Here is a 22,428-nt window from a genome sequence, read left to right as displayed (position 1 = left end):
CTCTCAGTAGCATTTTCAACAGAAATCTTCCATTGTTTGTGGCGAATGCAGAATGCAGCATCTTGGGCTGAAAAACCACAGGCATACTATTGGAGAATTGAGAACAACAAGAAGTCTTGTGGCACCTTATAGACCAACAGATATTTTGGAGCCTAAGCTTTTGTGGACAAAGACCCGCTTCATCAGATGCATCTGATGAAGCGGGTCTTTGTCCACAAAAGCTTAGGCTCCAAAATATCTGTTGGTCTATAAGGTGCCACAAGACTTCTTGTTCTCGAAGCTACAGACTAGCACGGCTACCTCTCTGATATTGGAGAACTGATTACACACAGAGACCTGCACTGAGATCAGAACTCCATTTGAGCTGTGTCTACACGTGCACGCTACTTCGAAGTAGCGGCACTAACTTCGAAATAGCGCCCGTTGCGGCTACACGCGTCGGGCGCTATTTCGAAGTTAACTTCAACGTTAGGCGGCGAGACGTCGAAGTTGCTAACCTCATGAGGGGATTGGAATAGCGCCCTACTTCGACGTTCAACGTCGAAGTAGGGACCGTGTAGACGATCCGCGTCCCACAACGTCGAAATTGCCGGGTCCTCCATGGCGGCCATCAGCTGGGGGGTTGAGAGATGCTCTCTCTCCAGCCCCTGTGGGGCTCTATGGTCACCATGGGCAGCAGCCCTTAGCCCAGGGCTTCTGGCTGCTGCTGCGGCAGCTGGGGATCTATGCTGCAGGCACAGGGTCTGCAACCAGTTGTCGGCTCTGTGTATCTTGTGTTGTTTAGTGCAACTGTGTCTGGGAGGGGCCCTTTAAGGGAGCGGCTTGCTGTTGAGTCCGCCCTGTGACCCTGTCTGCAGCTGTGCCTGGCACCCTTATTTCGATGTGTGCTACTTTGGCGTGTAGACGTTCCCTCGCAGCGCCTATTTCGATGTGGTGCCGCGCAACGTTGAAGTTGAACATCGATGTTGCCAGCCCTGGAGGACGTGTAGACGTTATTCATCGAAATAGCCTATTTCGATGTTGCTACATCGAAATAAGCTATTTCGATGTTGGCTTCACGTGTAGACGTAGCCTTGGTCAGGTACTGTACAAACATGCAATAAGGGACAGTCCCTGCTCCAGACCCAAGCTTACAATATAAACAGAAGAAAACACAGATGAAAGCTATCACATAAAGAGATAGCATTCAAGTCACACTATGAGGATAACTCTAGCACCTTTAGCTCATTCCAATGTTTGTGTTTTCAGTGGTAGGTGGGAAAGTGACATAAAAAATGCAGCAGACAAGGGATGAAGAGGAGGAAGTAAGGAAGGAAGAAAGGAAGGAGAAAAGGGGTTAGGTAGGGGCAGGGAAAGGTTTGGTCAGATGATCAAAACCATCTGTCAGCCAAAGACGTCTACAGGTAAACTGTGATATAAAGATTGAGATCTGAAAGCAACTCATCTTTCCCATGTTTGTCCTGGTTGTGTGAATGGGGGCTGTAGCAGCTGTTGGCCAGTCCAGGGGGAACAGAGCGAGGGCAGAGGGCCAGCAGGCCTTATATTTTCCCAAGTTCTGCTGCCAGCTAGAAAATAGGGATTCTATGGAGACTGAAGCCTTTCTTTTGTCTGGACTGGTGCACCGTAGTGGCTACCAGCACTCCAGTAGGAAGCAGGAGTGTGAGTAGAGCAGGCTGAGAGGTTGATTTCAAGAGACTTCGAACAGTTGTGTTTAAGGCTGAAACCAGGAAGAAAACTGGGTATATTTGATTCTACTTCACTGAGTGAGTGACACATAAATAATACACCTTTTAGGCTTTCCACTCTGATACTTTAGGTCAGCAAGTGATCAGCCTTTTCTTGCACATACTGTATTAATCACTAACGTGTGGCACTCATCCTCAGAGGTCCGCATGGAAGAAAGAAAATACGCAGTTGTTCTTTACCAAGCTGCACCCACAAACCAAATTCTGTTAATTTGAAATGCCATATTATGCCCCCACTCAGAGCAGACTGTGCATATGCAATCATGGATGATCTGGTGGCGAACACTACACTCAAGCTCTCAGTTGATGGTGCTCAGACATAGTCTCCACCGAGTGCCCTAGGCTTGGCTTTCTCTTCATGGGCTCACAGGCCCTTGTTTGGGGCTCCTTAAGCTTGGCTCATCATCACCAAGGATGAGATGTTTCTGTGCATTCTGCAAGACTGGTTCATTTTCCCCAGAGATCAAACACTCCCCTGGGCTTCACTCTTTCTCTCTGGCTTGTTGGCTTTACAGGCCAGAAAAAGTGTGAGGGGTTGTAAACAGAAATGACTGTGCATATCTTCAAAGTATAATTGCCCCTTTCAAATAGACTTGTGTCAGCCGTAACACACTTAAAATTTTGACATTTGCAGGAAAAATTGTATTTGTTTAATGTTTTTCAGGATATCTTAAGGTAACTGATGCCTAGAGACATAATCGTCTTTTTCAATGAAAGATGAGCTTCTGGAGCAGGTGACTTTTGTGTATGCGAGGGTTTGTTTGTAAGAGAAAAGCTTACTGATACTGAAAGCCAGCCCAGTTAGGGTTCTGCTCATCCCCCTTGGATGATTCTTATGACTCTTACAATCCATCTGCAGGTATTTTTTCCACAGGCATTTACAAGTGTTATTTGCTGTCAGCACAATGGAAAGGCTGCCTCAATCACTTACGACTTTTACAATATTTTTAAATGTATTTCAACACTGGTTGCACATCCCTAAACTGGGAGTCTCTGGCCCAGCAACATCCATGGTTCTGAACCAGAGAGCCCCAGTGGCTGGGAGTTAGGCACCAGGAAGGCTGGCAGCTCAGGGCTAGGCAGGGCTGTAAGCTGGGGCTGCAGCAGGTGTGGCAGGACTTGTAGCCACTGTAACTGTGGCTCCCTCTTCCAGTCCTGCAGCAGCTGGCCTGGCTGCTGTGACAAGAGAACCATAGCCAGGGCTGAGGCTGCAGCAGCTGTGGCAGGGAGCCAGAATTGGGGCTGCAGCTGGGGCAGAGCAGCTGGAGCCATGGAGGGGGCCAGTGGCAAACAGCCTGGCTGGGCTGGCAGGAAGGTGGCCGGCCAGAGTCGAAAGTGGGGCCAGCAGCAGGCTGGGAAGCCAGCGGAAGGAGACATCTCCTGGTCCAGCAAATTCCCTCATTCGGGACTAGCCAGGTCCCAAGGATGTGAGAACAGGAAGGTCCAACCTGTACCATTTTCATGACACTGTATTTTGGACTCTCTGTGAAGAGCTAATGATGGTGATACTCCATTTTTCACAGTAACAAAATTTCTACCTCCACCATCACTTCCCAGCTGACGACTCACAACCCAAGGACAAGATTAAGCCTGGATAATAATGGAAAATAACTTATTTTCCCTGCATGTATTAAAATGGAGAACTGGCTCTCCTTCCCCCTCCTCATTAGAAGCTCAATTACGGCTCTTGCTCTGCACCTGCACAGGAAAATAAATGAGCATAAAGTGGTTGCTTAACTCCCTGTGCTCACCATCTTTGTCCCAGGCAGCGACAATGCTGGCAGTGGAGCAAAGTTAGAACTTGCCTCTTTCCTGTCTTGTACACGTCTCCCCACCACAGGCATGCCAGACAGTGCTGTCGAGCTAGTGCAGCTGGGGATGTAATTTTCATGTCATAATGGAGGCTCCCTCACCACCCTGGGAGAAAATGAAGAATTGAGGATCAGATTCTTGTTTCCAAATTTGTATCTGCAATGAGTGCATTAGAAATGTAAGATGTGTGGCAAAGGGCCAGCTGAGCTGTATGAATTTGGAACATACAATACTTAGTTTGCTTTCGTATATCCACCTGTTTCCTTGTTCCACCTTCCCACAATGTTCCCTTTCAGTTACTGGTGGGATGAAGGTGAAGGAGACAACTGGGAATCCAATGCCGGGTCTCTTTTCTATGTAGCAGTGGATGATGGTTCTATGATGTTGAGTGGGTAAATAGCACTTTTTCATGGTAATATTGCTGCAATGGAAGGAACTTACCATTTTTCTGATCTGAATTGACAAATCACAAGTTATATATCATTCTCGGTCACACTTTGCTCCTAAAAATGTGGTGAGTTGCTGACTGAATTCATGCTGATTTATGCTGCAATCCATTGCTGCTTTACGTGTTTTTATAGAACAGATCAAAACCATCTGATACAGATATTGATGCCAATGTAATGACTTTGCCAATTTATGCTAGCTGGGAGTTCCAGACCATTGTGTTTTACTGTTTTTCCACCATCCAGTTTATATTCTAGTCAGTCTTGTCAGCAGACAATAAAAGGACAGCACAAGGATATTTATTAATTATTTTCATCATGAAAGTAGATTCTGCAACATCCACAAGAACACAAATGAAAGCCTCTTACTGCTGCGACTAAATGCATTACAAGCAGTAGATTTCAAAATGGCTGCATGGTTTTTATTTAAATTTCCCCACCACTTAGAACCCTATAATGCAGGCCGAAAATGGATTGCATCCGAAAATCATTGTTTGATCAATTATCTGTTTAATTCTTCTGCTGTTTACTGATCATCTGGTACGATTCCTTTGTTTACGCAAATTTTGTAGGATAACTTGCCAATGAACATGCCACAAGAATAGTTCATTGTTCATGCAACATTTACAATGAAGTATAATATGTACACACCTGTACAACATGAACATGAAGAAAGTGTGGGGGTACAGGATATAAAGGCAAAAAAGGAAGGAGAGAGAAAGAGGAAAATCTTGAAAGCAGAAACAGAGTAAATAAAACAGAGAATACAAATGGTCAGAGGACAGAGAGAGAAGTAGAAAGATACAGGAGCAAAAACCCATAGAAATAGACCAAAGAAAACAAGATATGGGCAGATATAGAGTGAGGCAAGTTACTCTAGTCTCCAGACAACATAGTGGACACACACACTTCCTTCATGGTACTGCCAGACCATGTTGTACAGGGGCTGGATGGTACAATCCTTGCTCATGCCATGTAGTGCTTATAAATAAGCAGTGCTGTTAGATTCAAAGGCACATCTTGTAACAAGAAGTCCCTAAAGGAATGAACCAAAGAATCAGAGCTGAACAGAAATGTCTAAATAGCTGAACAGACAATGTCTAAAACCTAGCAATGAGGCCACTGGATTGGACCTCCATACTAGTATTTCACAGCAGAAAACCCCCTCCTTTTATTATACTGAGCAAGGATGTATGATTTTTCCAGAATCAGATCACTAATTAAAATGTTAGTTACTTGTACAGCTTATAAAATTATTATTTTTAGAATAGTTATTTGAGTTTTAGACTGGGATCCTATTCTGCTAGGCAGTGCTCAAAACCACAGAAAATACACTGCCCGTCCCAGAGACCTCACTTTCTATGATTAGGATAAGATGAAACAGTTAGAAGAAATCAACAAAAAAGGGGTAGGAGGTGAGATGTCAGTAAAATAAATACTCCATGAATATGAATCAGGAGTCTCTGTAGCCATGGCTCAAAATCTGCCTAGCCACTCAGCTGGTGGTACTTTGCAGGCATCACAGGAGAGAGAAGATTAAAAAGAGATTTAAATAAGAACAAGCCATTTTCCAGCCATTGTTGTGATTGAAAGTATCAAGTGAAACACTACAGTAATTCAAAAATGGATTCTACACTTGAGATTTAATTCTTATTTGGTGAAATCCTGCCTCTGTTGGAGTCATTGGCAAACACCCCCTTTGATAACAATAGGACCAGTGCTTCTGAAGGTATTAAACTAATAGAAAACTTGCAATTGCTTTATAAGCTCCATTTGAAATGTAATATACTTTGAAGATGGGATAGGACATGCCTTTATTTTGTTTAGGAAAAACACCTGATGAATTTGCCACATATTGGCTACGTCTACACGTGAAGCCAACATCGAAATAGGCTATTTCGATGAATAACGTCTACACGTCCTCCAGGGCTGGCAACGTCGATGTTCAACTTCAACGTTGCGTGGCACCACATCGAAATAGGCGCTGCGAGGGAACGTCTACACGCCAAAGTAGCACACATCGAAATAAGGGTGCCAGGCACAGCTGCAGACAGGGTCACAGGGCGGACTCAACAGCAAGCCGCTCCCTTAAAGGGCCCCTCCCAGACACAGTTGCACTAAACAACACAAGATACACAGAGCCGACAACTGGTTGCAGACCCTGTGCCTGCAGCATAGATCCCCAGCTGCCGCAGAAGCAGCCAGAAGCCCTGGGCTAAGGGCTGCTGCCCACGGTGACCATAGAGCCCCACAGGGGCTGGAGAGAGAGCATCTCTCAACCCCCCAGCTGATGGCCGCCATGGAGGACCCGGCAATTTCGACGTTGCGGGACGCGGATCGTCTACACGGTCCCTACTTCGACGTTGAACATCGAAGTAGGGCACTACTCCGATTCCCTCATGAGGTTAGTGACTTCGACGTCTCGCCGCCTAACGTCGAAGTTAACTTCGAAATAGCGCCCGACGTGTGTAGCCGCGACGGGCGCTATTTCGAATTTGGTGCCGCTACTTCGAAGTAGCGTGCACGTGTAGACACAGCTATTCTGTCTAAGTAATGATTGCAAGGTTTTGCATTATACTGGGGTAGGCATTGGTTAAGTGTAGTCTATTTTTGAAACAGGGAGAGGTAATACAATGTTATTGTGGCCTATACATTAAGTATAAGCAAGGAGAGCACTTGCATGAGACATCAGATGTACTATGTTGGACATGAATTTCAGAGTCTTTTGAAAATTTAGCAACCAGTTCTCCCAAACTCACATGGAAATGAACTGCCACACTGTAGTTACCAAACTTCCCCTCCTTACCAGAGAATTGCTGGTATGTATCTTGAGGGTTGCCCAGATCCCCAACTGCTTATAACCCCTCAATCAATTTCCATTAAGAGTTCCAGAGTTTTGGGTGTGTTTTTCAATCCAGATATTTAATACAGAGCAACCCTGTGCAGCTGTTATTTTTCAAACAATTCTCTGCTTGTTTCTGAGTGAATATCCATGTTCTTTTGGAAACATTAAAGACCAAAATGATAGTAGGGACTCAGTTTTGCAATAAAAGCGTTTGCTTAGTCCTACTGCTAGTCTCAGCCTTGTCCTCATCAGCTCTAAATCGATGTTGGGCTGTACAAAAAACAGCATTTCAGATGTGACATTTTCTTCTCCCATCAAAAGGGTTTCTGCAAGCCTGTATTTGTTTACAGATGACATGACCTCATATAACAAAAAACAAATCATAATTTGACGTTTACATGTCATCCACTTGTTCACAGGCAATGCAAGCAGAAAAGCCACATTTCAACACAGCAACCACATCTTCAGTTTCACTCAAAATACATGCAATGAACAGTTCCCATCACATTCTCGGCTACCCAGAGCTGATTGGCAACTCACCACATAATAAATACCTCACACAGAGAAGATACAAACAAACAAACACACAGAAAATGTGCTGACCCTTTCTGCAGCCCCAGCACATGCACAAGAAGCAGAGTTATGACAAACACGTTAAAAGAAAAATCTTAATATCAGCTCTTAGCAGCCCATGGGAAAATGATGATCTGCTTCAGGGACAAGATGATAGCTATAAAACTTTGTGTGAGAAGAAGCAGAAAAGGGAGGGTCCCAGTTTATTCAGTGTTATGCCTGTACAGAGGCCAACCAACTGCTTGAATTCATTTTTTTTTCTCTCTCTCTCTCTGGCTCAAACACTGATTTTTTTTTCCAGAAATCTGTCTTCAAAATTCAAATCAGATAATGGAATATTTTCCCTGCCTTTAACTGTCAGCAATGGTGACAGCCACCATGGGCCTGGGAGCCCAGGTCTATGCCCCCCCGGAAGAGGTGGAGCTTCAGGTGGAAGGACCAGAGCCAAGGGCATTCAACCTTTAATGCCACCCAGAGCACACCACTGGGCATCCCTTCCCAAGCCTCAGAAGCCACATGATGTGGCAGAGTGATGCTCCCATGGTATTTCTAAAGGGGCTTGGAGCCCGCAGCCACTGACACTGACATTTCAGCAACAGAGGTCTGGGGCCCTTTGAAACACCAGCACCCTACACAGTCACCCTCCATTGCACCCCTGTTGGAAGGCCTGTTAAAGTATTGCTAGCCAGGTCACAACACACAGCATGAAAATGCAAAGGGTAGAATTACAGGGTTAGAGTTAGTAAGGAAGATAATCTGGTGTGTAGGCAACTGAAGCTTGTGTTAACCACTCGTTGACTCAGAAAATGAATCCATTTTTATAAATAATTTGTCTATTGTATCAGGCTTTCAGCAAAATTCTCCCCACATTCCACTGAAAAGAAAGGGAAGGATATACTGCAATATCTGAATTAAGTTAGAGTCCAGACCATAGTTTGTGTTTAGATTTATTTGCTTTGGAATTGTTGGTATGCATTTCTCTCAAAAATATTTTAAGCAGTACCTATTTTTAAGTAAGCAAATGGCTGCCAAGATCAGTAAACCACTATAATTGGCAACTTGAAACACAAACTGAACAGTATATGTTACCTAATAATTGAAAAAGTCTAGTAACTGCAGATAATTAAGCATTGCAATACTTACCATGTTGGGTATTGAAAGCTCAAAAACCCCACTAAATACACAAGTAAGGACCTCCTTTAATAAAGGGAAGGGTAGACCTAATCATGACAATTCATTTCTTCTAAGGCCAAAAAGGCCATAAACAAACTGCAGAGAAAAGTGACTATGAGAGGAGAGGTTGACACTGAGGACTGTGATTGTAGAGCTTATGCTAGTACAGGCTGAGGACAAGAAGGGCAAATTATGACAAGGATCCCAATACAATGATTCAGTGGATACAGCCCAGCTCATTTCAAGCCCATATGTACTCCAGTTAGATTGCTTTCTCTACTTTGGTTTCCTCCTTGGTCTAGTATTGAGATGGCACTTAGGTCCACAACTCATTTTATGAACAACAAGAAGTCTTGTGGCACCTTATAGACTAATAGATATTTTGGAGCATAAGCTTTTGTGGGCAAAGACCCGCTGCATCTGATGAAGCGGGTCTTTGCCCATGAAGACTTATGCTCCAAAATATCTGTTAGTCTATAAGGTGCCACAGGACTTCTTGTTGTTCTCCAAGCTACAGACTAACATGGCTACCTCTCTGGAACTCATTTTATCTAATTTTTAGGAAATTTCAGCTTGTCCAACATTGACACAAAGCAAAATAAATTATGGATTACTAATTCCAGATTTCTTCAAAATTATTAATTCTCTTCCCAGAGGCATTTTGTGAAATTCTATTGTAAATCAAGGAACTCTGCATTAGCAGCATTCATTTCCTTCTAAACAAAAATTGCATTTGCCAGCAGCAAACAAAATCAAAGTATTTGTGCCAAATGGCTAGTTCTTTTAGACCAATGACACAAGCTCAAGGAATAGACATGCTGAGTCTGTGGAGAGGCAACTGGAAATGGCTTTCAGGAACTTTCACGACCACATATACATTTAGCAGCAGGCAAATGGACATATTTTCTCCATGCATTGGAACCTTAGGAAACACTATTTTTATGAAGAAGTCACTTTGTCCTTTGGCATAAGTAGATTTTTTTTACATTAATTTAAAATAGAATTTTGAAATGTGTTAAGATTTTAATGCATTTTAGAATTTAATAGTCACCCAAAGAACATTTTACTTTATGATATTTTTACCTCTTTTACAACCAAAGCATTACTTCTGTTCTCATGAAGCTTGCTTGTTGCAGGATCTATCTGTATCGCATAATACTGCATATTATATAGAAGGAACTATCGCTTCCTATTTTTCTTCAGACTAGAAAATACTATGGATAATTATTCCAATGAATTATGGAGAGTTTACTACTCTTGGTGGCTATGTTTAAATAGTTTTATATTTTTTAGCATTTAATAATTATGTAGGACAAATTTTGGACATCAAAACCTGGGAAACAAAAAATAAAGCAACTAAAATCTAAAGTACTTACTCTAGAGAGTTGTGTTGACACCATGCGGGAGCTCCACTGACTCAAAATAAAATCACAGTCCTTTATTTCCTTTCAGAATATAGCCTCTTATCCAAATATCAGAAAGGATAAAATTTAGTCCATTTATCTCACAAATATTTCCCTTTGTTTCATTAACATGCATAGCAAAGATAAAAATTGTTCAATTTAACGGTTCTTATATGATTAGAGTGTAAAAATCATCATACAAATGTAGTTTTTGTCAGACACATTAATGCCCTTAACTTAACACTACCCATATATTACACATCCATAAAACAAGGGTTTAGCTTTCTGCACAATTGGTTTAGCAGCAAATAAATATGGTTTATTGCTTGGGAGGATTACAGAGTATGAATTGTTCTAATAAGGACAATTATGTTCAGAAAGTCTCAGTATAGATTAGAGGTAAAAGGCCAGGAAAAAGAAAAAAACAATGGGAAAAAAGTGTACAACATATGGTGGAAATACAGGAATTATTGTTCAATGACATTTTGTTATTGTCAATAGAAGAACTGATATATTTTTTAGCATTTAAATTAAATTATTTATTAAATTAAAGAACTGATAGAAATTAATTGTGTGACAATTCCATACTGTGAACTCGATAAAGCTATAACCAACCTTGCACTCCTAGATTCCCCCACTTAAACCTTATTTTTACTGATATTTAAGTAGGTGTGAAAGAGAAAGATTTTAGTTTACAGTACAGAATATATGATGATTTTGTACACCCATGTAATTAACGTTAGCATTTCAGTACTGAGCTGTCAAATGCTTGTAAACCATACACAATTTTTATATACTTTTCATAATTTTATAATGGAAGAATAACATTTTAAAAATTTTGAATAGGCACTTACTGGAATTACAGTTAATCCTGATACAGTCTAGATGGGGAAGAATAGATGAAAAATGAAAATTTATCCTTCAAGGTAATAGCTGCAGACATCCAATAAAATCACAGTCCACCCTTCCGGGGACAGACACATGCAAATATGGCCACTCCAAATGACTGATCTTTACATATTGCTGTAACCCAGATATAGTGAAATAAAACTGACAGTATAGGTCGAAAATGGCCAATTTCAAACAAAGCTACATGGTGACAAATCTAAGTGAAAAATCAGGGTTAGTTGTCACAAATGTTTGATTGAGGCAGGCCACAGCTTTTTCCCCATCTGTGAAAGAACAGATAATTTTTCTCAATGTGGTTAAAAAGTGCTCCGTCACAATGGGGTACAGAGGAGGCCAAGCCACCATCACACATCTTGAACCACTGCTGCATACTATACGTCAAAGGTGGACATTTTTATTGTTATTAAATTAAGAAGTTAAACGTAAAATACTTTCTCTGTTTGTAAGTAGTCTTTCACACTATAGCGTATTTTTATGTAATATGAACGCACACAACCAATTCATGGCAGACCAATGGCTGTATTTAAAGTGCTATATTAATATCTAACAGCATTTCATTTGTAAAATCCATGAGTTTGGGAATATCATCTTGTTTCATCTTACTTCTCACTTAAGAATTTGTTATTGTTGATTTTAGTAATGTTATTTGTGTGGAATAAACACACAATTAACACAGGGATTGATTTTTCTTTTACTTTCTTTGTTCAGGTATGTAAGTATCTGTGGCATAAGAAAAGAGATTGAAGAATCATTTTGTCGGATTATGACTCTGGAGTTTGAAAATTTGCAACATTGCTTTGTATGTACAGTAATTTCTCTTCAGCACCTTTGAGAAGAATAAATAATAAAAGACCTAGATTTTGTTTCCATGTAGCTGAGTTTGTCATGTGTCGTCAACCGCATCAGAAAAGTGGTGGCAAACAGCCAGGGACCAGCACTACACACCTCTTACTACAGAAAGCTTTCCTGAAGAAGGCCCCACATTGCCATTTTGACATTTGAAACTTTTTATCAGCTTGCAGTAACCCTCAGCTGTCATGAGAGGGAACTATAAGAGAAGTATAGGATAAGACCACTTGGTTGTCTTCATTTTTAATTAATTTCTCTCCTCTTCAACCTCCCCCCCCACATATCAGAATATTAATTCACCAACTTACTTTCTGCATAATGAGTGAAAGCTCATCATCATATTATCTACACAATTTAATACTATATCTATGAAAGCACCATATAACCAGGTAATTTAAATAATTATTCATCCGTCTTGAAAGCAATAATGTAAAATAAATCACCTCATGAAATCTATGTGAGGTTTTATTCACTGTTTGTTCTCTTCACACCCCCTCCCTCCCCAGCCCTCTCTCTCTCTCTTTCTCTCAAGAAAAGGGAAAAGTGGAAAGGGTGTATGGAGCTTGATACTTGTTTTTTTTTCTTTTAATGGAAAACGATAACCTAACATTCTGTTAATTATATGCCAAAACAGGAAAGCATTTTACTTATTTTTTTCTGTAGAAGGGTTTGTGTTTTTTGTGTTCACATGGCTGTTTGCTGAGGGCCGCAGACTTTGGGCATTGAAGGGTTGTGTTATTTTTTGACACAAAAATTGTTCAGAAAGAAAAGATGAGTTTCACTACATATTTGCTAAAAAGAGGAAACCAATAATGCCCATCAGTTGACATAATGTTCAATACATCATGTGTGAAAACTAGAAGGTTTTTGATTATGTATGTTTATGAAATGTTAATTGGTGGAGCTAAAATTAGACTGACCTACATATTATAGCTGGAACAGTTTCTTTCTGCACACTCAACTTCTGTAGCTGCTAAATTATGAAGAATCTGTGGGTAGAGACCAGTTCTCAGAAATCAAGCAAGTTAAAATTATTTCACCTAGAAATGTCACTGATGAACTGGCTTTCTCTTTTTAGAACACACAGTAGGACAACGTATGTTATAATGGGTCATGTTAGACTGTGTAAAAAGTTAAAAAATGCAAAACCAAATGAATAAACATCACTAACTTTAATTAAAGGATGTGCATATATATTTTAATTTTAATGCCAACAGGCTGTTCCATAAAGACTTGCAAGCAAAATAATAAGAATAAAAATAATAATGCTGAAGATGTTAATTTCTGGGAGGGGGGAGAGTTTGTTACCTAGGTTGACCGTTAGTTTAACTCGTCCTGCATCCAATTCCAAACGAAGTGTGTCTGCAGATTCTCTAGAAGTAGTTGCCATTAAAATACCATAAGCTCGCTGAGACCGGAACCGTAATGACACATCTTCTGCCTCAGTATGCATCACAACAGGGAGCTGTATCTTCATAAACATACTTCCGTCATAGCTTAAAACAGTTGCCTCTGGAAATGGACAAGAAAATGGTTAATTAAAAAATTCTTATACTGTATTTATTGATACTGTTTGTAGAAAAGCCAACACATGTACGTAGCCAAAAAATCCAACAGAATCAAGTTGAAAAATTATATAACAATAGTTGTTGGTGTACATAGAAACATATTTAATTTAAAATCACAAATCTCAGGTTTTGGGGACAAAAAAGACAGCTTTTAGACTTAATTTAATTAGCTGAATTGCTGCCTTTTTAAGGTCCAACCTGAAAAAGTTACTTATGCTTGTGTTTGACTTTATGCACCTTTATGCTTGCAAGATTGGGGCCAAATTGCATAGACTTAGGTCAAATCTATCCAGCTCAGTATTATATTCACTTCTTGAAAACTCACCTGTGATTAGTGTGACCTCATGTTCTGTTTTTTAAAGTGATAGTCCAATATTTAAGTCCTCCTGCAGGTATCCTTACTTTTTTTTTTTTTTCTTAAAAAATGGGCAAATTGCCCTGTATTTTCTGACTCTCCCCTCCTATCAGTAATATTGGGTCTCGCTGTTGGCCAGATCCTGGCTTGACAGCTGCCCATACACCAGCAGTGAGTGTTGGGGGCCCAGGGGCTGAGAACGGTGGTGGATGTGCAAGGCTGGTGGTCAGGAAAAGCTGCAGTGTGCAAGGCCAGCTGCTCCCCTTGCCGCTCCATGAATGCAGTCCCTGCTGCGTGCCTTCTCTTGGCCAGCAGGCCCCTCTCATCTCCTGTCCCATTTCCAGCCAGCACAGGTTGCTTGTTGCAGTGGCTAGTGAGTGTGGGCAGTTGACAGCTGGTTACTTGTCACCTCTGCTGCCCATCCTTTGGCTCATCACATGCTCCTATTCTCACTGTCCTCTCCCTGCTGTACCCCTTCACCCCCTCCCTTCACTGTGCAGACAACCAGCTCCTTGACAGATCATTCAGCTCATCAGCAGCCTGGCTGACAGGCTCTTTCCTCCCTCACCTGGCTGTAGCTGGGTTGGCAGCTGTGGAAAGTTCACAATCCTTTTGTGCAGGACACTGGCCTGCAGGAGCTAAGCCCGGCATGTGCCAAAGCCCTACCTAGCTCTGGTACAGCGAAGCTCCTCTGTCCCCTCAACTGAGCTCTGGACTAGTGAGAAGGATGCTACTTCTAACTGATTTGCACCCCAAATCTACAGGCTCTGCAGATGCCCCCAGGCAGGGGCTTAGGACCCTCTTCATTCATTGGCTCTGCTCTAGTTCCTGTCCCCAGGGAGTGTGTAGCTCCCCTTTCCCCTAGGTAGTCTCCCCAGTTGAGCCACCTCTCTGTCATAGTTTGCTGAAGCCCCTGCAGACAGGTTCCCAAGGCCCTAGTGCATAAAGCATCTTTAGGGATTTTCTCCTTCCTGTCCATGTTGTAACCTGGTGACAGGTGGTGTCTGGGTTATGTCAGTGGCCAGCAGCAGCTTAAAGATGTTCGCTGCCTTTCTGTGGGCTGGAAGGGACAAGCTGCTTCTCCACAGGCCAGAGGATGGAGGGAAGAGGAAAGAGATGATCTCTGCAAAGACATAGGCAAGTCATCCCTACCCACTCCCACCACCTTCTGTGGCTGAAAGCAGCTCCTGTTTTTTTTTCCTCTTGCACGGTGCTGAAAGTCTGAGCCTGGTCATGATCTGGTGTGAGACCTCAGAGAAATCCGTGGGAGGTAGAAGTGACTGTGTGCTAATCGCATGTTGCTTCAAGAACATGCAGCACCAGGTGTGTGGGTGCGTCACAGGGCCCATCCAGATACAGAAGGTGGAGAGCACTTAGGAAACAGGAGGGTTGGGTCAGGTCAGATGGCCCGTCCTATGAAAGGTGCGTGCGCGCGCGTGCGTGCGTGCGTGTGTGTGTGTGTGTGTGTGTGTGTGACCTCTCCCATGCAAACCTTAATGATAAGAAGGTAAATGAAAAGGCTCCAGATACTGAGCATTTCTCTTTAAGAGGAGCTTAGGTCATTTTGATGTTAATTTGAATTGTTGTACTATATAGTTCTTACTGATTGCTGTTGAACTTATTTGAATATGAGTAATTTTGCCAGCTGTCCTATCTTCAGCATAGGGAAATGTGGTCACCCTACTATTAATGATACTGATTATTAATCACTCCTGTAAAATGCTTTGAGATCTACTGACAAACAAGTGATGTATCAGACCCAGTTATTATTTATCCAAGAGAAGAGAATCCGTGGGTTGAGTTGTCATTAACAAGAAATACTTTTCTAAGGCTATAACACGCAGAGCATTGAAGTAGCCACTGCCTCAGTCATCACAGAAGTAGATTCTTCTCCAGGTTCCTGAATAAGGGAGCTGCAGGGAGAGGTGCCGTAGTAACATTTGCATGAAGGGGACTAAAGTTGCCCTCTTTGCCAATGTTCTGTTTATCTCTAAGGATGTGCGCAGACCGGGGGAAACTGTTGGCAAAAGATACACAAAGTGTGCAACATATTTACATATCTTTCACCGACAGTTCTGTCCAGAAAACTTTTCCAACATGTGGCCCATCCATAGGCCCAAATGTTGGAAAAACACGCTCTGTCAAGACATCCCTTTTCTCTCATGGAATGACATGTACAGGGATGTCGACAGAAGGCTCCCACCCAGAAGATCTCCTCCAACAGATCTGCAATCTGGATGAGCACTCTGTCAACAGAAGTTTTATCGACAGAATCCTGTAGTCTAGACATAGCTAAGAGTGTCATGCCTGGTTGTGGCAGTTTTGGGGATGGCTTAAGCCTAAAGGGTCATACCTGACATGTTATCAGGCAGCTGAAAACCTCAGACTTTTGATAACACTCACTTTACTAGGCAGAGGGATACCTGAATCTTACTCAGCAAGGTATGAGACATCTTTCCCATATCTTTAAATTCTGAATACGATGCCAGCCTGAATGGAGCGGTTGTCTCCCCCCGCCCCCACACACACACTTCCATCACCTTTTTTTCAGGCCAGTGGTGGATCTGGGGGTGTTTTGCTTCTAATTTTGCCCTCTGAAGCTACATCTACACTAGAGAGTTTAGTTGACAAAACTCATAGAGCATCTATGCACAAAATGCGTTTTTTCAACAGTCTGACAACAAAATTCAGCACTTTCGCCAACAGCGTTCTGCCTCTCCACAATGAGGGAATGCCTTTGTTGATAGTTTCTGTTGACAAAAAAGTCATATAGACTCTCTGGGAGAATACTGGGGGTGCTCTGACAAGCTTCCAAGCAGCTGTTCTGTTGAGAGAGGGCTGAAGAGTCTGGCCACTCACTGTTGGCAGAGTGGATTGCTTTTTTCACTCTGGTTTTGTGTGTGGATGTGATCTGTCAACAGAAGTTAAAACTTGACAGAAGTTTTAACTTCTGTTGACAGATCACTGTAGTGTAGATGTAGCCTGACTGGCTAGCAAAGCAGAGTTGAGTTGTGGATGTAGTTTGCACAACTACAGGAAGTTCTTTCCTTTTATCCCAACACCTATACTGTTGTGGCTTCCTGCCTAATCTTATTCTTATGTTAGAAAAAAGTAAACCCACACTACTTTGGAAAGCTTTGTCAATTTTTTTTCCCTTGAGGTTAGGAAAGCATTTTTCTCCATAGTGTAAGATTGGCTCAGACAGAATGAGGTTAGCTTCCTTCTAGCGACCAGGAGATCTGGGTTTCCTTCCTTGCAACTTTTACAAATGCCCACTCTGGGTTGCTGATTTAGCTAAATGATAGCCTGAATAAACAGAGGAACCTTGGGGTAGAGTCATTCTGAGAGCTGGGTGAGAATCTCAAAGGTCTACTGTGAATTAAGGGGGGTCTTCACCCATGCCCACAAAACTCACATGACTAAGGGGTTATGTCCATGATGTTGGCAATATAACTACCCTCCTGAGTAATGACCCTTTCACATTAGGTGCAGTGTCAGGGATTAAGATCTACATTGGAGAGATATCTATGGGCAGTCTGGGGAGACTTAACCCTTACTTATTCCAATTGGTTGTTTAAAATTAATAAAATGATGGCCTCATTATAAACATTTGGTTAGAAAACATTGTCTCATCTTATTACTTCATATCAGGCTTCATCTAGTTCCACTGAATTGGTTTTCATTCATAACAAATCACATCATGAGATATACACGTCTGTTGAGAGAAACACATCATACGTTGCTAGGTTGTCTCACAATAGGGTTGACAGAGTATTTTTCCTCCTGTTCAGTTGCTACAGAGAGGTTCGTTAGATTAAATGCTACAAAAACATAAGTTTAAGCTCAAAATGGCTGTGATTAACGTTTAATAATATGCTACATGTTAAGAGGAAGCACAGCCTTTAAAACAGGGAAAACAGTTTTACTAACATTACAGTGTTGGAGGCATGACTGGGAAAGAGACTTTATTAAACAATAGTGGAGGCCATTGATACTAGCAGGCTTCTTGTTCTTTTTTTTTATACCAGCATCAATTCTCAAATATAGCAGGAAATCATTCAACAGAAGAGAGATATTTATCCTCACTCGTGAAAAACTGATTAAATGAAACATTCCTTAGATAAATTTGTGAAATGCTAATTTTTCTTAAAATATTTTCTTTCTATGCTAAAAATTGTAGGTCTTATCTTTAAGTACATACCCTTGAAAATCTCAGGACCTGATTCTGTTTCTATTTGAAATACTGTCACTTGGATTAACCGCAGTGAAGTCAGTGGAATTAAACAGATTTAAGCTGATGTAAGAGGATAATCAGGCTGTTAATGTTGATGGAGCCTGGGATTTTCTAAAATGCGCAAGGGAATAGAGAACTAAATTCCTACAGACTTTCATGTAACTTTTCCCCTTGCCCCTTTGAAATACTCAGCCATATTATTTGTTTTTTTTTTCCACCCCCCATTGGAGAGAAACTCTCAGAAAAACCCTTCCAACAGCTAAAGGCATGTTGTTATTCTTCAAGTTTATATCTTGGGCAATTTGGGCATGAGTTTCGAAAATAATGGATTAGAATTAAGGACTAAAATTTACAATAAAAATGTTTATTTGAAATTGAAGACCCAAGTCTGTCAAGTTAACAAAGTGATCTCACACTTCTCTTCCATTCTCTTTCCTATCTGTCCTGTTCCTCTCAATACATCTGCTTTCTCCTATTACTGAGAATATTCAGTCCCCCAAGGCACATCAACTTCTTACTTTCCTCTGAAACTGTATGTAATACATTATCTACTCCACCATTTCCTACTGCCTCCCACCTTCCCTCCATTCACCAATCATTCTCCTTGCCTGTTGAGAGGTTTTTTTTTTTAATTTAGACTTGCATCACTGGTGGAAATCCATCCATCCTATCCCATCCCGGGGACAACTGGAAGCTCCAGACACCACTGTGGTACATGTTGTAAAACACAGAACATAAAAACGGTCCCTGCCATGATGCACTTACTCTTCTGTAATCAGCATTTTTAATTTTTATTTTCTTACTATATATTTGAGACAGGTGTGTCTGTCTGTCCCTCTATTCATGTGTGAGTCTTTTTGTTCAAGCACGCCTCCTACACAGTATGGACTAGGGCCACCAATTTGGTATGCAGCTTCCTCTTATCATAACTAAAAGCAAAGACAGGGTTTTGCTGTGCCACGGACATGTGTAGAATGTGATTGATACAAAACAAACAGAAAGGGAGAGGAGTGATAGCAGGGACAGTTATACCCACACATGACCAGAGGACGATCATTACACTCACAAATGACCACAGGGGGGCAGCAAATGCTCCAGTGACCAGTCACTAGCAAGCAGTATGGCCCCCACCACCGCAGCCTGCCCTGGGGAGCATCTCCTGGTCACTGTGTGGTGTCCACCACTCTTGGCTGGTCCCAGAGAGGGCTGTGAGCAGCCAATGTGGACTCTGCTTCCCCCAGGCTGTCCCAGAGAGAAGCCAGTGGGAAGTCTGTGCCTACCCATGGGAGCACCTGGCACGTGGCTTGTATACAACCCCACCTCGGGCCAGCCTTATGAGAAGGCAGAAGCTGGGGTGCAAGGCACACCCCCTCCATATAGAGCAGGTGGGGCACAATGGCGTCCCTGCACCCAGAAAACCCCAGAGGGAAGCCAGTAGGTGGGATGTGCAGTCCCCTCATCCTGGGCTGGAGAAGCTGGAGGGGAGAGTCTATGGCCTCCTCTCCCTCCCTGGGTCAGCCATGGCCCCGAACAGTGCTGTGTAAGTCTTCTGATTATTCGTATCAGAAAAAAGCTTCTGCCACTTTAGTGATGCTAAGTCAAGGGGAGAAAGGGAGAAAAATATAGGGGTCATGTGTGCAGGGAGGCATTAGAGGAGGAATGGATCAAGAGATTTAAAAATAAGTAACAGAGAAAAATATAATTAATTATTTAATGTGAAGAGTGGGGAAGATCCTGTCTTGGCTTCCTTAGGCACAATGAAGTTTCTACAGGCATGTTAGCAAAAAGAATGTGATCAGAAGGGTGTGGGGGCCCTACTGGATGAGGGAGGTAACCCAGTGACAGACGATGTAGTGAAAGCTGAAGTACTTAACGCTTTCTTTGCCTCTGTCTTCACAGACAAGGACAGCTCCCGGACTGATGCACTGTGGGATGAGGGTGGACAGCCTTTGGTGGGAAAAGAACAGGTTAGGAGCTATCTAAAAAAGCTAAATATACATAAATCCATGGGCCCAAACCTAATTCATCTGAGGGTTCTGAGGGAGCTGGCATATGTCGTTGACAAGTCCTTGGCCATTGTCTTTGAAAAGTCGTGGAGATCAGGAGGGATCCCGGATGATTGGAAAAAGGCAAATGTAGCGCCCATCTTTGATAAAGGGAAGAAGGATGATCCAGGGACCTACAGGCAGGTCAGTCTTACATCAGCCCCTGGAAAAATCATGGAGGGGCTCCTCAAGGAAGTCATTTTGAGGCACTTGGAGGAGGGGAAAGTGATCAGGAATAGTTAGCATGGATTAATGAAGGGCAAGTCATGCCTGACCAATCTGATTAGTTTCTACAATGAGATAACTGGCTCTGTGGATAGGGGAAAATCAGTGGATGTGATTTACCTTGACTTTAGCAAAGCTTTTGATACGGTCTCCCACAATATTCTTGTCAGCAAGCTAAAGGAATGTGGATTGGATAAATGGACAGTAAGATGGATAGAAAGCTGGCTAGAAGGTTGGGCCCAGCGGGTAGTGATCAATGGCTCAATGTCAGGATGGTGTCGGTTTCTAGTGCAGTGCCCCAAGGTTCGGTTCTGGGACCTGTTCTGTTCAACATATTTATCAATGATCTGGATGAGGGGTTGGATTGCACCCTCACCGAATTAGTGGATGACACTAAGCTAGGGGGAGAGCTAGATATGCTGGAGGGTAGGAATAGGGTCCAGAGTAACGTAGACAAATTGGAAGACTGGGCTGCAAGAAATCTGTTGAGGTTCAATAAGGACAAGTGCAGAGTCCTGCACTTGGGCCAGAAGAATCCCGAGCATTGTTACAGGCTGGGGTCTGACTGGCTCCGTAGTAGTTCTGCAGAAAAGGACCTGGGAGTTGTAGTGGACGAGAAGCTGGACATGAGTCAACAGTGTGCCATTGTAGCCAAGAAGGCTAATGGCATATTAAGTTGCATCAAGAGGAGCATTTCCAGTAGATCCAGAGCAGTAATTGTTCCTCTTTATTCAGCTTTGGTGTCCAGTTCTGGGCCCCTAATTATAGGAAGGCTGTGGATACACCGGAGAGGGTCCAGCAGAGGGTGACCACAATAATTAGGGGGCTGGAGCATATGACCTATGAAGAAAGGTTGAGGGAATTGGGACTGTTCAGTCTGCAGAAGAGAAGACTGAGGGGGAACTTGATAACAGCCTTCAACATACTAAATGGAGGTTGCAAAGAAGCTGGAGAGAGGCTGTTCACAGTGGTCATGGATGGCAGAACATGGAACAATGGTCTCAAGTTGCAGTTGGGAAGGTCCAGGTTGAACATTAGGAAAAACTTTTTCACTAAGAGGGTGGTGAAGCATTGGAATGGTCTACCCAGGGAAGTAGTGGAGTCTCCATCCCTGGAGGTGTTTTAAGTCTTGCCTCGACAAAGCCCTGGCTGGGGTGATCTGATGGGGTTTGGTCCTGCCTTGGGCAGGGGGCTGGACTTGATGGCTTTTTTAGGTCTCTTCCAGCTCTGTTGTTCTATGATTCTATGTGATGAGGAGGTGAAGGATGTGTATTAGATGGGAATTGTGACTGGAAATAAGTGTTTTGAAGGCAGTAGCAGATCAGGACTTTGGAAAATGAAGATGAAGGTACACTCATTCCTCACTATATGAGCACAATTGGTTCCCAACTTTCTGCTCATAGGCAAAAACTCATAAGATGGACACTAAATTCCTATTAAAATATATGTAAAAGTCTCAGAGAAGAAGCCATGTTAGTCTATATATTATCAAAACAAAAAAGCAGTCAAGTAGCACTTTAAAGACTAACACAATGATTTATTAGGTGAGCTTTCGTGGGACAAACTCACTTCTTCAGACCATAGCCATACCAGAACAGACTCAATATTTAAAGCATAGAGAACCAAAACCGTAATCGAAGTTGACAAATCAGAAAAAAAAATTATCAAGGTGAGCAAATCAGAGAGCAGAGGGGCGGGGGGGTCAAGAATTAGATTAAGCCAAGTATGCCAAAGAGCCCATATAATGTCCCAGAAAGTTTGTATCCCGGTTCAAACCACGTGTTAATGTGTTGAATTTGAATATGAAAGAGAGTTCAGCAGCTGCTTTACAAAGAGAAGCTGCTGAACTCTCTTTCATATTCAAATTCGACACATTAACACGTGGTTTGAAAAGGGATGCAAACTTTCTGGGACATTATGGCCGCGTCTACACATGCACACTACTTCGAAGTAGCGGCGCCAACTTCAAAATAGTGCCCGTCATGGCTACACGTGTTGGGCGCTACTTCGAAGTTGAAATCGACTTTAGGCAGTGAGACATCGAAGTCGCTAACCCCATGAGGGGATGGGAATAGCGCCCTACTTCAAAGTTGAACGTCGAAGTAGGGCACGTGTAGACAATCCGCGTCCCGCAACATTGAAATAGCGGGGTCCGCCATGGCGGCCATCAGCTGAGGGGTTGAGAGACGCTCTCTCTCCAGCCCCTGTGGGGCTCTATGGTCACCGTGGGCAGCAGCCCTTAGCCC

The 22,428-nt window shown here is 42.5% G+C and overlaps 1 protein-coding gene across 22 annotated transcripts in view; it reads right to left on the bottom strand.

The window, feature by feature from the left end:
• NRXN1 (neurexin 1) overlaps positions 1-22,428 on the bottom strand; it is a 1,123,636-nt gene that overhangs the window by 599,867 nt on the left and 501,341 nt on the right. For 16 of the 22 annotated variants that reach the window (XM_074989537.1, XM_074989539.1, XM_074989548.1 and 13 more), the window contains 2 exons: positions 13,064-13,267; positions 10,852-10,878 (listed from right to left, as the gene is read on the bottom strand). In XM_074989537.1, the coding sequence (XP_074845638.1) occupies positions 10,852-10,878; positions 13,064-13,267 (231 nt within the window). The remainder of the gene's footprint in view (positions 1-10,851; positions 10,879-13,063; positions 13,268-22,428) is intronic. The other 6 variants (XM_074989541.1, XM_074989552.1, XM_074989547.1 and 3 more) reach the window with 1 other exon arrangement.

The sequence above is a fragment of the Carettochelys insculpta genome, chromosome 3 (genome assembly GCF_033958435.1).
Source record: "Carettochelys insculpta isolate YL-2023 chromosome 3, ASM3395843v1, whole genome shotgun sequence".
In the NCBI taxonomy this organism is placed as follows: domain Eukaryota; kingdom Metazoa; phylum Chordata; order Testudines; family Carettochelyidae; genus Carettochelys; species Carettochelys insculpta.
Note: the sequence above shows the minus strand (reverse complement) of the source record. Positions and strands in the feature narration are given on the sequence as shown.